The following is a 15,954-nucleotide window of genomic DNA, read 5'->3' on the forward strand; positions in this document are numbered from 1 at the left end:
TCATGGCCGGACTAAGCCTGTCGCTGATAGGTCGTGGCCAATCAGCGACTCGGGATTTCTGAGACAGACGGAAGTACCCCTTAGCTATATATATATCTATCTATCTATATCTATCTATATCTATCTGGGGGGGGGGAATCCCCTTCTCCAGGCAGGTTCCATTTGTGGCAGGATGCTTGTAAATAACTTTGTTATCCATAAATTCGTTAAAAAAAAGGTTTGAAAATGGCGCAGCCTGTGCAGTAGCAGCTATCGGCGATCCGACTGCTGCTACTGCACAGGCATCTTGCTAGAGGGAAAAAAATTCCTTCTCCAAGATGGTGCCGCGATCGCAGACAGCTATTTTGCAGGCGCTGCTATCTTGGAAGATTTTTTTTTTCTCTAGTAAGATGGCACCGCTCATCTATTTGTTTGGACACCATGTATTTATGCAATGCACTTTTTGATATGCATTCCAAGGTATACTTTTTCTTTTTACACCCTAGGCTACTGATATTTTTGAGGCCATACTTGAAGGTTACCCAAAAAGCAAGAAGCAATTCTTTGTAAGTAACGCCAGTTACATTCTGAGATTTAAGTTTGTAATGTCAAATGATCCAGGATCACATGAGCCACACAGCAATCCTGTCTGCAGCAACTAATGCCACGTACAGTGGGCAGGGTGTAGCTTCTATTCCTTACCTGGTCCTCCGTCCATTTGAATGACCTTCATGGAATCCCACCCCGGCGTCACTATTTGCCAGATCAGTGTAATTTGGTTTTATGAGAGGACTACTTTGGCTCTCTAGTTGTAGTTTCATGTTGTTCTTTCTGGAAACTTTTGCAGGAAGAAGTTGGGATTGAAACTGATGAAGAGCACAATGTGACTGTACCAGATGTCTGACCATCCACATGCGGCTTGCAAAGTGGAAGAGTATCAACTCAAGAAGTTCTAGAATCACCTGGTATACAGCGACCAGGAGACACACATGCTGTATCTTGTTCATTACCATTCTGCAGATCTCCATAGTTATATATTGTTTACAGTGTTTTTGCCTGACACGCCGCTGGATTTATTTTCAGGAAACTAAAGCCGTAGATTTTGTATTGAGTATTGTATGCGATGTCGTTACCGTGCTGGAAATTAGTTGCGTTGCTGCGCGTCTGTTTCCTGCTATCAGGAGTATTTTCTGAAAAGGGGAAGCAAAACAATAGATGGAGAAAAGGAACATCCCCCACAGTAGTTTTATCTGCTGTGTAATATAAAGAGCAACTAGTAGTCTCCTGTGGCCTCCGCACATTACCCAATAATACTATTTATTACTCATATTGCACACTGAGGGGGAAAAAGAAGATCTCAGTCTTTTGGAGTCAGTGGCATCCTTAACCCTTTTTGGGTAGGGTGTAGTAACAGGTCCCCCTTACAGATAATATTGGGGGGGGGAAACCAATTTGTAGAATTTTATTTCTCTCAGGAGATAAGATGTCCTCAGAGGTATACAACACCTTAAGGTACCGTCACACTGAACGATATCGTTGCTTTTTGTGACGTAGCAACGATATCGTTAACTAAATCGTTGTGTGACAGCGACCAACGATCAGGCCCCTGCTGGGAGATCGTTGGTCGGTGGGGAAAGTCCAGAACTTTATTTTGTCGCTGGATCTCCCGCTGACATCGCTGAATCAGCGTGTGTGATGCCGATTCAGCGATGTCGTCACTGGTAACCAGGGTAAACATCGGGTTACTAAGCGCAGGGCTGCGCTTAGTAACCCGATGTTTACCCTGGTTACCGTTGTAAATGTAAAAAAAACAAACACTACATACTTACATTCCCGGTGTCTGGTCAGGTCCCTCGCCGTCAGCTTCCCGCACTGACTGGTGAGCCGTAAAGCACAGCACAGCGGTGACGTCACCGCTGTACTTTACGGCCGGCGCTCAGTCAGTGCTGGAAGCTGAAGGCGAGGGACATGACCAGACACCGGGAATGTAAGTATGTAGTGTGTTTTTTTTTACATTTACAACGGTAACCAGGGTAAATATCGGGTTACTAAGCGCGGCCCTGCGTTTAGTAACCCGATGGTTACCCGGGGACTTCAGGATCGTTGGTCGCTGGAGAGTTGTCTGTGTGACAGCTCTCCAGCGACCAAACAGCGATGCTGCAGCGATCGACATCGTTGTCGGTATCGCTGCAGCGTCGCTTAGTGTGACCGTACCTTTACTCCTAATACCAAAGGGAAAGTAGATGTCTATGCAATCGAATCAACAGTGCACGTGCCTTAGTAATGTTGGGACAGGAAGAGATCGGCAAGAACTATTAGAGTCAGGGATTCCCAAACTCCAGTCCTCACAGCCCCCAACAGATGATGTTTTCCTTAATATTGCACAGGTGAGAACCTGGGGCAATTCTGATTCCATCCCCTGTGCACTACTAAGGAAATCCTGAAAATATTATCTATTGGGTGCTGAGGACTGGAGTTTGGGAAACACTGCTTGAGACCATGGTGTAAAAGATTTCTATGCTTACTTTAAACTTGAGGTACACCTCCCCCAAAAAAAGCTTCAGTAGTGTATAGATAACATTCTCTGTTGTGCCCAAGAGGTGGAATCACTATAAAAACTGGGTTTTCTGTAAGCAACAGGGAAGTCACCTGAGAGAAGTGGACGGGTGTACAGTCTGTAAATACATTTATCTTGTATATAAAGATGTTTGTAAGTTTGTGTTCTAAATTAAGACTAATATATTTTGTGTGATAAACCATGTATTAATTGAGTCAGACGTCAGGGTTCTGGATAATAGGTCACAAATTTAATTATAAATCCGCAGTACAAAGAACATTCCACAAGAAATAAATATAAAAAGTAAAGAATGGATCCTGTAAATCCAGCCTCATAAAACGCATGTATAACCTAGAAGGAAATCACTAATTTTGAAAGATATTGCAAACCCAGATCCTTGTCCCTGGGCGGCCTCTGCCCCTTCATGTAAGTCCGTAAACTGATGTCTGCTGTTGATCAGCATTGTATACAGTGAATAAGAGCCATCCACTGCCACCTCAGCATTCAATGCATGAGCGCCACATATTTCTATTCGGTTAGCTGCTCAAACAGAGGGATTTTAATGGAGAGGCATGATTTCATCCTGGAAGACATCTGTATGGCCCTCCTCCATTTCACATTGCTAGAACAAAAGACATTAAGGCAAACAAATCCTCATAGGATGTGCTTATTCATCAAATATGTAACACTACATGTTTTCTCTCAGGTACCACTAATGGATTTGGGATTTATATTAAAAGCCCACTGTCGATGCAAGGATATTGGAGGAGCAGGAAATATCATTTAGTAGCAAGTGATCACTGTCCATTTTTGGCATTGAGGGGTTACAATTACCCATAATGCTTAGCTTGCCCAGCTGTAGTCCCTGCAACATTATAAATGTGATGTCTGTTCAGGGCAAACTTTGCAAGAGAAACAGGTGAGAGATGTCTCAGTAGAGAGGACTCTTCAGCTGGTGTAAGACACTGCGCACAATGTCACGAAGAGTCTAGGGAGAAAAGAAATGGATTATTATGGTTTATCATACTGCTGTAAAAAATGCACCGGTCAGTATGACAGATCAATAAATGAGAACATCAGTGTAGTTCTCTAATAAATTGTACTAGTGAATAATTGCATCCAAAAGCGCAAAATATCCTTATTATGCCCGTTCCTGTCGTCCTAGACGACGACCAATCTAACGAGCATTATCAGACTGCACAAAGTGCAGCTCGCTACAGCAGCCAACACAATAAGCAAGCTGGGATTTGGTGTCCTGTCTCAAGAAAGCAGCTACAATTCCTATGAGGTCATGTTCATACAGTGCATTCTACGGATCATTTTGTAATTACAATAACCACATTGACAACGGTTCTCTTCAGAACCAGAGGAATGTGACAGATTACGGTAGACCACAGTCATACATTTGCAGCTAAAGGGGGTTGTGCACTACTTGAGAACCTTAATAGCTCATCTGCTGCACAAAATAAACTTCCTGTGTCAGCATTAAGGTACCATCACACATAACGATATCGTTGCTTTTTGTGACGTAGCAATGATATCGTTAACGAAATCGTTATGTGTGACAGCGACCAACGATCAGGCCCCTGCTGGGAGATCGTTGGTCGCTGGGGAAAGTCCAGGACTTTATTTCGTTGCTGGATCTCCCACAGACATCGCTGAATCGGCGTGTGTGACACCGATCCAGCGATGTCTTCACTGGTAACCAGGGTAAACATCGGGTTACTAAGCGCAGGGCCGCGCTTAGTAACCCGATGTTTACCCTGGTTACCATTGTAAATGTAAAAAACAAACACTACATACTTACATTCCGATGTTTGGTCACGTCCCTTGCCTTCAGCTTCCCGCACTGACTGTGAGCGCCGGCCGTAAAGCACAGCGGTGACGTCACCGCTGTGCTCTGCTTTACGGCTGGCCGGCGCTCACAGTCAGTGCGGGAAGCTGAAGGCAAGGGACGTGACCAAACATCGGAATGTAAGTATGTAGTGTTTGTTTTTTACATTTACAATGGTAACCAGGGTAAACATCGGGTTACTAAGCGCGGCCCTGCGCTTAGTAACCCGATGGTTACCCGGGGACTTCGGGATCGTTGGTCGCTGGAGAGCTGTCTGTGTGACAGTTCTCCAGCAACGCTGCAGCGATCGGCATCGTTGTCTAGATCGCTGCAGCGTCGCTAAATGTGACGGTACCTTTACTCCTTCAATCTCCGGGTGGGCACTTGACTATTCTGTTAAGTGGCTGCTGCAGCCAACCAGAGGCTACAGATAAGCTGCAGATTGGCTGTAGCGCTGGCCCAGAAAAAAATCTATGCAGTTTTTTATTTTGTGCAGCACACAGGAAAGCTTAAGAACGGTTTCCAATAGCTGATGACCCCTTTGAAACGAGGAAATCATTGGCTTTTGCTTCATCGTGGTTACTATGTGTATATTCCAGCTGAGCTGCACTTGCATTGTGGTGGATGTACTGTAGACAACTGTGCATCAGCCCATTTATTGATATGGATGAGATTCACTAGCTGTGTACACGTAAGGCTGATTACATACCTGCGGCTTACAGTGTTCCTCTATCCAGCTGAAGACACATGCCGACAACTCTTGAAAACTGTTCACGGAGATGGAGGCATTAAAGGTCTGAAACAATGAGTCCATGATTCCCTGAAACACGCTAAACTTCACCTGGTCTGGGACCTGGTCAGTTCCTTCATGAGGATTATTCTGATGAGCTTTAACAATTTGCTCGTAATTTCTGTAAGTAGAAATACATCAACATAAAGTGTGCTCTTAAAGGGTTAATTCCATCTTTACAATTAAACGGGAACGTTTATAAAGTGCTCTAGAATATGTTGGTACTATATAAATAAAATTATCGTAATTGGTAGTATTTGTAAATACAAGTAATTTACTATACAGAATAAAAATATCTGTGACAAGGACCCACACCCTTTTAGTATTAAATTAGTGCACAAATGCACTGTGACCAATCTACTAATATAAACAGACACGGGGGGCGTGGCCTGAACGTTCATGTGAGCGGACGCGTGACAGAGCGCTCCCGCTGCCAAAGTTAATATTATCCTTATAAGCCGCAGCTGAGCGGCGATTCACAGCGCTTACCGGCTGTAGGAGAGTCCCGGGAGTGCGGCGGTGTATAGCGGCGGCCCCGAGGTCAATGAGTATGACCAGGAGGAGACAAAGAGACGCCGGAGCCGGCGAGGCAGGGACCGGCCAAGATGGCGCCGACGCCAGGGAGAAGGCGGAGAAGGACAACGCGGCATGCCAGAAGAGAATGTCGGCGGCGGCAAAGCTCCAGCAGTTTGCTAGAGTGGAAGCCGCAGGGAACACAGGAAAAGCAGAGGAGGACGCCGGAGTGGACACAGACACAGAAGGAGAGGAGGAAAGCCCAGCAGAGGAGCAGGAGGTACAACAGGGGAGCAGGGATGGGGACATGGCGGTGGTAGTAGGGGGACCTGAAGATAAGGAGTCAGGAGCAGAGCCCACTCTTAGAGATGTCTTTGCACTGGTATCATCCTGCAAACAATCCCTGACCCAGCAGATACAGGAGGTTAAAGGGGATACAGCCCAGATAAATGCAGCCCTGCAGAAGATTGACAAACGTGTGGGGGCTGTGGAGGAAAGAGTGAGCACGGCAGAAGACCATATAGTGCAGCTGCAGAAAGCGGAGAGGAAGTTTGCTCAAACAATATCGGAGCTAGCTGCAAAAAATGAAGATCTGGAGAATAGGTCCAGAAGAAATAACATTCGCATAGTGGGTGTCCCTGAAAAAACTGAGGGGAGGAATCCCACGGAGTATATTGAAAGCTGGCTCCTTGAGACTTTTGGTGATGCAGCACTGACAAAAGTATTTGCGGTAGAGAGAGCCCACAGGGTCCCACCGAAACCACCTGTCCCTGGAGCAAGTCCCCGTACCATGCTTGCCAAAATCCTAAACTACAGAGACAGAGACATTATCCTGAGGAAGGCTAGAGACATGACGGATCTGACAATTGGAGGTCAAAGAATCGCTATCTACCCCGACTATTCCGCCCTGGTCCAGAAACAACGGATGATGTTCACGGGTATCAAGAGACGGCTGAGAGAACTGGGAGTGCAATACTCCATGATGTTTCCGGCACGACTGAGAGTGGTAGCGATGGATAAGATTCACTTTTTCCAGACGCCGGAGGACGCTACCCAGTGGATAGATCTTAACGCTAAAAAACTTAAAGGGAAAGGAGATTGAAAATGTGGGGCGGGTTGGTCGGGAGGTATCTTAATTCTTTCAAAAAGGGGAAAAAAAGAGATTGACTGACAGTACACTGGTAATTGAAATGTGAAGGTTGAAGGGTGGAGTTGGGTATTACTCAGGGAACGCACTGGGAGAGCTGGTGCGGCGGTGAAATATGAGGGAGGAAGGGTGTGCAGCGTACTAAAAAGTTCATTTAGTTTCTTGCAGTTGTAATATAATACAGGTTTAATTATACTGTTCTTCTAAGAATTGCGCCGAATTCTGTTATAAACGGTAGCGGGAGGCGGAAAGAGAAGGTTTAGCAAGAGTGTTTGCAACGGGTGATGGTGCCCCACTCTTGATAAGAGGCAGAATGTATAATATTGGGGGGTGTGGGGGAGGGGGGGGGAGGGGTGAGGGTGGGGAGGGAAGTTAGACAGCTCAGAACCGGGAGTATTGACATAACTAAGGATGATGAGTCACATAATAGGGGACCGCTTTAAGATATTGAGCTGGAATGTGAGAGGCCTGGCGGATAAGTCTAGGAGAGCTGCGAGCTTGCAGTATGCGAAGGATCAACGGGCTTCTATGATATGCTTGCTAGAGACGCACTTGATACAGGAGAAAGTGGACGTACTAAATAGACGTTGGATACAGAAAGGGTATCACTCTACCTTCTCGACGTACTCAAGAGGGGTGTCAGTATTGGTGCCGGTGGGAGTGCAGTATGAAGAGGTGAAAGTATGCGTGGATGCTGAGGGTCAGTATGTGGTGATACAATGTATATTGTATGGAGTGAGATTGTGTGTTGCGGCAATGTATATTCCACCTCCATATTCAAGTAAGAAGATCAGGGAGGTATTGGAGAGGGTGGAACGATGGGAACCACTGCCACTCTTAATTATTGGGGATTTGAACAATATATGCGATGACTTTTGGGATAAAAATAAGAACGCCCAGAATAGGTCGGAGGGGCACACTACAACATTTGGAACCTATGTGCGTGAATTAGGCATGATTGATCTATGGAGAGTCAGACATGTTGGGGAGAGAGGATACTCGTGCTATTCGCCGGCTCATGCTACGCTGTCCAGAATTGATATGGCACTGGGTAACCGCCTGTTGGACACAATGGTGGGGGAGGTGCGTTATCTGCCGAGGGCCCTTTCGGATCATAGTCCAATTGAGGTGGAGGTTAGGTTGTTGGGGACACGGACTACAAGCGGGAGAGAATGGAAGATCCACCCTAACTGGTTACAGAGTATTGACTTGGACGGTATAGGGAAAGAGGTGACGGAATTCTTTGCGTTAAATGATGGGAGTACTGATGCTCTGACTGTTTGGGATGCAATGAAAGCGTACCTGAGAGGGCTACTTTTTAGAGACATTAGTAGGTGTAAGAGGAGGACAAGGGAAGCGGAGGGAGTGGCATTGGAAGAGTTGAAAGCCGCGGAGGACGAGATGGTAGTACTGGGGACCTCCGAGGCAGAGAAAAGGTTGAGAACAGCGCAAAATTGTATGGAAAAGATTCTGCTGGGAAAAGCTGAAAGGAAGCGGGAGTTTCAGAGGGTGGCTTATTTTCAGGAGGGAGAAACAGTGGGACACATGCTATCGGTGGTAGCCGCGGCTCAGCGTAGTACCTCATATGTACACTCGTTGGTTTCGGATGGGGGGAGCAGGGTATCTGAAACACCTGATATTATAAAGGTCTTTGCGGACTTTTACGCGGACTTATATTCCTCCAGGGTCAATGAGTCAGCCGGAGATACGGAGACTTTCCTTGAGAGTCTGGGTCTTCCGAAATTGAGTGAGGAGGATAGGGTGAGCCTCGATGCCCCTATCACCGAGGAGGAACTGAGTCGGGCGCTGAAGTCTATGGCCAATGGGAAGGCACCTGGGGTTGATGGGTTACCAGCCGAAATCTATAAAAGTTTGGAGGAAGTGCTGATTCCCAGATTAAAGTTAGTACTGGAGGAGGCTGGATGTAAAGGGTATCTCCCAGCATCTATGAGGGAGGCTATTATAGTGGTTATTCTGAAGGAGGATAAGGATCTGGGGAAGCCTGAGTCATATCGGCCAATCTCTCTGTTAACCATTGATGTCAAACTCTTGGCCAAGGTGTTAGCTACCCGTCTGTCTAGTGTCATTACTAACCTTGTGCATCCGGATCAGTCTGGTTTTATGCCTGACAGATCTACAGCGGTTAATCTGCGGAGGCTGCATATGAACCTGCAGCTGAAGTCTGACAATTGTGGCCGAAGGGTTATTGCATCCTTGGACGCCCATAAGGCGTTTGACAGTGTGGAGTGGGGATATCTCTGGCGGGTGTTGAAATGTATGGGTATTGGCCCGCAATTTGTGGCGTGGACTCAACTGTTATATTCACTACCAACAGCTAGAATTAGAGTGAATGGGGAACTTTCTCAGCCTATAAAGCTGGCCAGGGGTACGAGGCAGGGTTGCCCACTGTCGCCCCTTCTGTTTGCCTTAGCTGTGGAGCCATTGGCCGCCAAGATCCGACAGTCGGATGAAGTCCCTGGGTTCAGTTATGGGAGTGTTGAGGAGAAGATTGCGTTATATGCAGACGACATCCTACTGTTCCTAGCGGACCCGGATGAAGCCTTGAATGGGGCTATCGAGATCGTTGGGAAATTTGGAGACTTATCGGGATTGAGGATAAACTGGGATAAATCGGTCCTCTTTGAGGTGGATGGGGTGGAGGAGAGCAGAAGTGAGCCATTGGGAGAGGGGCGGCTTAGGGTGGTATCCCTTTTCAGATACCTGGGAATATGGATCTCGATGCCAGTTACAGAGTTTCTGTATAGGAATTTGACACCTCTCGTGGGCGCCCTTAAAGCAAAAGTGGATGCATGGAATAAATTGCACTTATCGGTGGTGGGGAGGGTTAATCTAATTAAAATGGTTCTGATGCCCAAATTACTCTACGTCCTACATAACGCGCCAGTTTGGATTCCACGTGGGAAATTCCGGCAGATTAATGCTCTATTTAGAAGTCTGATATGGGGGAGGCGGTACCCACGTATTCGCCTGGAGACGCTTCAGCGACCCAAGGAAGATGGAGGATTGGCTTTACCCAATCCTGAGTTATACTTTCTTGCAGCCCAGAGCCAGCATTTGAAGGGCTGGGCGCGGGAGGCGTCTGCCAGTGCGGTGCAGCACTTGATGGAGAGGGTGACAGACCGACGACCGGTAGCGCAGTGTCTGGAGGATGGTTCCTTGGGAGTATTGGGGAAATTATACCCAACTATGTTTTTGATATATAAATTATGGACCAGACTGCGACAGATTCGGGGGGTTACGGGGCTGACTAAATTTACACCGATATGGTTTAATAATAATTTGGTTGAGTTTGCGGCCCTTGGAGTGCTGGCGGAGTGGAGGGCCAAAGGAATCCACTTGGTGGCTCAGATGGTTCAACAACGAGGATTAAAGTCCTTTTCGCAGCTGCAAGGGGAGTTTGGACTGAGACCGACTGGGGAGTATCAATATGCTCAGATGAAACATGCTTTTAAAGCTCAAAACAGGGGCGGTGGTGTTGAGATCCAAGAGGACATAGTTCTGGAATACGTGTGTGGGGAAGGGTCCACAAGGGGAGTCATTACCACCCTTTATAAGGACCTTCTACATGCATATTTGTTAGACTTCCCTTTAAAAGCGAGAGCGAAATGGGAAAGAGATTTAGGCCCAATGGAGGATGAAACCTGGGAATCGGTGTTGGAGTCGGTTCCACGAGTGTCGCTGAGCGAGCCGTATAGACTATCGCAGCTGTACATCTTGCACAGAGTCTATAAATCACCGGAAGTGTTGTGCAGAGCGGGGTTGCGAGCTGACTCTGAGTGCCCGAGATGTAAGACTGGGAATGCAGGAATATACCACATGATGTGGACATGTCCAAGACTGGTTGCTTTCTGGTTGGTGGTAATGAGCCGTGTGGAAGGGGCGTATAAATGCAGAGTGCCGAGAGATCCGATAGTGTGTATACTAGGATATGTAGAGGAAATTAGAGTGGATAACATCTGGAAGATAGCAATAGCTAGGCTATTATACATGGCAAGGAAGGTAATAGCAAGGAACTGGATCAAGGAGGAGCCGCCTACGAGGGGTGAATTCCTGAATTATGTTAAACATGGTCTCAATCTGGAAAAGGGGGTCTATAAAAGACGTGGGAAAATAGAAACGTTTGACAAAATGTGGTCTCCGTGGCTCGAGCTGGGATGAATAGTTATGGGAAACGGGAGAGTGAGAGCCTCTGAAAGGAAGAGAGTGCCAAAGGAACAAGCGAACATAAGTGAGTCAAATGGCTCAAGGAACCATCAATACTGGTAACAAAAGTATAACTGGGAAGGAGCTGTCAGGGGAGGGGGAGGTTTGGGTATGGTTGGGATTGTTGGGGGTTTGGAAAATGTTAAAATTTTTGTAAAATACTGGACAGTGCATAAATTGTATTGTGCATGTTTGCTTTCAATAAAAAACTATTTAAACAAAAAAATATAAACAGACACGATGCGTCAGCACACTGCGACTAAAATACATGAACTCCAATATTGCTGCAAAACGTAAAAGGTGCGTTTTTTTTTTTTCTTAATCAATGAGCGCAAAACAAGGATTTTTGGTACGTACCGTAAAATTTCTTCATTGGGGACACAGGAGACCATGGGTATACGTTGCTTTCATTAGGAGGCGGACACTATGCAAAAAAAAAAAGACTTTGCTCCTCCTCAGCAAAGTACACCCACTGACTGGCACAGAGCTTGTCAGTATTTGTGAAAAAGCAGTAGGAGAAGCAACAAGAAAGATATACAGGCCCAACTGAGGCACAAAAAACAGGGAGGGTTCTGTTTCCCCCAATGAATGCTCCAAGCAAGAGATTTTAGGGTGACCGTGACGTTATGGAAGGTCCTTCTCGCGCAAGTGTGCAGGACCTGTCATGACGTCGCGGTCACATGACCATGACGTCATGGAAGGTCCTTGTCGCATACCATCCTTAGCACCGGAGCGGGAAAGGCGCCAAAGGGTGAGTATATGATGATTTTATTTTTTTTTAAATTATTTTTAACATTAGATGTTTTTACTATTGACGCTGCATAGGCAGCATCAATAGTAAAAACTTGGTCACACAGGGTTAATAGCGGCAGTAATGGAGTCAGTTACCCACGGCATAACGCGGTCCATTACCGCTGGCACTAACCCTGTGTGAGCGGTGACTGCGGGGAGTATGGAGCAGGCGCTGACTGCAGGGGAGTAGGGAGGGACTAATCGGACTGTGGCAGTCGCTGATTGGTCGTGGCAGCCATGACAGGCAGCTGGCGAGACCAATCAGCGACTTGGATTCCATGACAGACAGAGGCCGCGACCAATGAATATCCGAGACAGACAGAAAGACGGAAATGACCCTTAGACAATTATATAGTAGATTATATATTACAAGTTACCAGTATATATTATTTTGCTATACGAAAGAAACTTAACTCAAGAACGGCTACTAATTTTTATAAGCTGTGAATTGCAATAGTGCTGGTTTGTTATCAGAATTGTCCAACAATATTCATTTCTGAAAGTGAGAATACGCCTTTAAGGTGGTGATCAGTACAAATAGGTCTGTTGAAATTACTTACGATTTCATGATTTTCAAGGCCATGACCTCTTTTCGCAAGGTAGAAACTTCCTCCTCTTGCTTTTTCTTCTCCTTGTGTAGGAACTGAATGTAATCGATAGCTGTAGGAAGATTCACAGCAACATTATCAGTCAAAGTCAGAACTGGCGTGAGGAAATATAGGACGTCATATCCCCTGCTCGCCTGTTGATAGCTGTATACTCAAATTGTTGACCCCCAATAACTGCTCACAGGATAAGTGATAAGTTGCAGATTGCTGGGGGTCTGATGACTTGGACCCCTTCCTCCCCCCACCCCACTGATAAACAGAACTGGGCTATAGAGTCCACATTTTAATGGAGCACCACCAATCTAATGGAGCACCATCAATGGACCGACAGATGGAGCAGAGATTGGAGGGAGGATCGTGTGGTGTTGCAACTACAGTTTACTGTAGGTGGGTCATTACAAAATAACTTTTTGGACTTATTCTGAACCTCTTATAAAAAAAAAATGTAGTACCCCCCGGACAACCCTTTTAAACTCTATCTGGTGACCAATATTAATTTTGGCGTAGAAAAATTCCCATTGATTTCTGAACAAAGACATTGGTAACACTCGTCAACTACTTGGCCAGCATGGCTGCATCAAAAGTGACTGTCCCATAAGATAGTGGCTGTAAATCTTGCAGCTGAAACCTCCGCTATAAGCCTGCGAGGTAAGCTTCATGGGGAAGGGTGGTGCTACATGATGCCCATTAAAGTAAATAGGAAACCAAAGAGGGACTTGCAGTTTGCAGGGGCTCTCCACTCTGGGGCCCAAAGTGGATGTGACATTGTTGAGGAGAGCCATAAGATCAAATCCTTAATTAACCTCAAGACATAAGAGATTGAGAGAAGCGACCAATAACGTGTATTGTTTAACCTTACATAAGCTTTCTCAGATCAAAGTAAGACACTAAAGATGGCTGCCATTTCCTGTTTTACCACACCATGTGCTGATATCCAAGATGACGCCCACCCTGATGACCTCATGGATTTGCCCACAGTGACGCCCACCTTGATGACCTCATGGACCAACCCACGCTGATGACCTCATGGATCCGCCCATGGACTTGCTCATTGCCCAACCCACTAACCAATGGAATACATCCAATCTCTCCCATTTTAGAGCTAACCAAGCCCCCCTTACAGGGGTTATATAAACCTGTGTTCTGACTAAATAAAGACCTTGGAGCTGAGCCATAGATTGATCAAGGAGAGTTTACATCTGACTGTGTGTTGTCTGATGTTATTTCTTTAGTGCGCACCTGATCAATATCCATTAGGCCAGGAGTAGGCAACTGGAGTGAACATTTCTTTGATGCTTCTCCTCCCACCCAGACACATTTCTATTTACTTGCAACCAGCTGTATAATTAGTTCACTGGATTAACTTGAAATGAAAAGCCAGGAATAGTCAAGGGCTTTTTAGTTTCCTAATAAGCTTCTAATTGCATTTTCTCTACACTGGAGCTTGTCAGCTGACTGTTTCCCTTTTTAACTGTGATGTACCCAAGACATACTGGAGGAAGTGAAGCCTGTTACATCACAGCATCCAGTAAGTATTACACAACTCTGTGCCCAGAGGCAATGGGAAGAGACAACGCACTTACTCTTCTGCAGGACTACCGCCTTGCTGAGCTTCTGTGAGCCTATAGAGCAATCCTGCTGCTGGCACGTAGGCACAATGGTCTGTAAATCGTCATAGCCTTTCTGCATTGGGCAAGAGTAGACATGAATTAAATAGTTAATTGATAACATTCTGTATCTATATACAATTTATGTTAATAGCGCTGATGAACAAGCGTGACATTCAGGGCATATACTGTACACAGCAATGTTATACAGGCAGTGTGCACACGGAGGCGCTGACCTAACCTATGCCAAAACTACCCTTTTCTGGCAGCGTGTGTTAATCTTTCACTGTGCTAAACATTGCATTTACTGTGCTTTTCAATAAAGAGGCATCTCTCAAACAGAATACCATGTTCTAGAAGTTATTTTTCTTAATTAGTGGAAGATGGTAAAAATCAAACATGGACCAAAAATGGATGAAAAACGGATCCAGCACGCAGTCCGACTTCTCTTCTATGCAAAAAATAGCGACATCTGAATGAGGCTTTCGTCTACCTCAAAAATATACTGCAAACAGTGTGAATAGAGCCGAACAAGATCAGCACACATTTTCCAATATAGCCATCTGTAACTGTTGTCCTAACCCAATGGTCTTCCAAATGTTACAAAACTACAACTCCCAGCATGCACAGAGCTGAAGACTAAAAACGTAGCCTTGAACAACTGGAGATCCTCAGGCTAGAGACTAGTGAGTCCGATAGGCCTACAACTACATCAGCAGAAATGCTTCCATTACAGCTTTGGTGATAGTGATCCAATAGTAGAGCGGAGGAGTAATACGGGTTCCCCACCCAGCCATTCCAGTCACTGGCATTGTACAAAAATAGAGATCACTGTTGTGGGTGGCACTTAAAGGGAACCTGTCATGTTGGATAAGGCAATTTATCTGCAGACATGGGGTGACGTGTAGGTAAATAGTATTGGAAAGGCGACTAGCCGCTGTACTGAAATGGCGGCTTCAGTCACTGCTCACTATACTGTGTGTGGCAGCTGTAAGCGCGCCCCGGCACTGCACTAATGCTCAATAGTCTAATGGCTGCCATTCTCATGCCTTCTAGGCCGTCTTTTCAAACCATTTACATATGGTAAGTAGCCAAATATTGTCCTGATGTGAGCGGATTCACCTAACTCCTCCATAAACTTGGATGTTTGGCCCAGGTTGAGAGTGCGTATTTGTTTCAATAGGGAGAGGCTAATAGGCGGCTTCAGGGCCTCTCCTATATGTGAGAATCCAACTTGAATACTCTTCTATCCCACATCTGCCATGCCAATGAGAGCGGAGGGATAAGCCAAAATGTGCATGGCCTCATAACGCTGTTTCCTCAAGAAAAACAAGGGATGACAGCACACAAATGAAGCCACTGTCCTCTCTTATTTATTTCCCATCAGTGCCATGAATAGTAAACTGCTCCTGACTCCCTTAAAAACAAACATGGATTAGATGAGGTTGTGATTGCAGCTAATGTTTTCCAGTGCCATGTATGCGAGTTACTTATTATCCAAGACCAGATGACTCCGTGTGTAATGATGCAAAAAATACTGCGTCACTGATTAAGTGCCCTCTACAATACATCTTCATAGCAACCAGTCAGTGCTCAGGGCACAGCATATCAAAATACAGCCTCAATGTTCATATAGGATGGCTGTGCTAAGCAATGTGCAATCTACAGGCCAGCTTCAGGGCATATTCCTTTTAGGTTATGCAAGGGTGTAACCATAACATACCACAGTGCTGCTCACCTTAATGGCATCCCTCCGCTTCTGCTCAGCTTGTGTGTGCGCCCGCCTGCGCCTGTCTTTATAGGCATCTTTAATGCTCTCCTGCCGGTAATCGCTGTCCTCGTCATCTGAGATTGGAGAACAATAATTGTCAACCATGCAAACACAGATGGCAGTCACCGCAGG

General features: G+C 45.8%; 2 protein-coding genes across 4 annotated transcripts in view; one reads left to right on the forward strand and one right to left on the reverse strand.

The window, feature by feature from the left end:
- PSMC3IP (PSMC3 interacting protein) overlaps nt 1-1,091 on the forward strand; it is a 28,229-nt gene extending 27,138 nt beyond the window's left edge. The window contains exons 7-8 of the mRNA XM_069751923.1: nt 486-545; nt 827-1,091. Of these exons, the coding sequence (XP_069608024.1) occupies nt 486-545; nt 827-883 (117 nt within the window). The 3' untranslated portion in view covers nt 884-1,091. The remainder of the gene's footprint in view (nt 1-485; nt 546-826) is intronic.
- Nucleotides 1,092-2,764: 1,673 nt separating this feature from the next.
- Nucleotides 2,765-15,954, reverse strand: part of MLX (MAX dimerization protein MLX) — a 123,880-nt gene continuing 110,690 nt past the window's right edge. For all 3 annotated transcript variants that reach the window (XM_069751922.1, XM_069751920.1, XM_069751921.1), the window contains exons 4-8: nt 15,790-15,896; nt 14,028-14,127; nt 12,397-12,496; nt 5,080-5,281; nt 2,765-3,524 (exon numbers count right to left, since the gene is read on the reverse strand). In XM_069751922.1, coding sequence (XP_069608023.1) covers nt 3,468-3,524; nt 5,080-5,281; nt 12,397-12,496; nt 14,028-14,127; nt 15,790-15,896 — 566 coding nt within the window. In that variant the 3' untranslated portion in view covers nt 2,765-3,467. The remainder of the gene's footprint in view (nt 3,525-5,079; nt 5,282-12,396; nt 12,497-14,027; nt 14,128-15,789; nt 15,897-15,954) is intronic.

Source organism: Ranitomeya imitator, chromosome 2 (assembly GCF_032444005.1).
Source record: "Ranitomeya imitator isolate aRanImi1 chromosome 2, aRanImi1.pri, whole genome shotgun sequence".
NCBI lineage: Eukaryota > Metazoa > Chordata > Amphibia > Anura > Dendrobatidae > Ranitomeya > Ranitomeya imitator.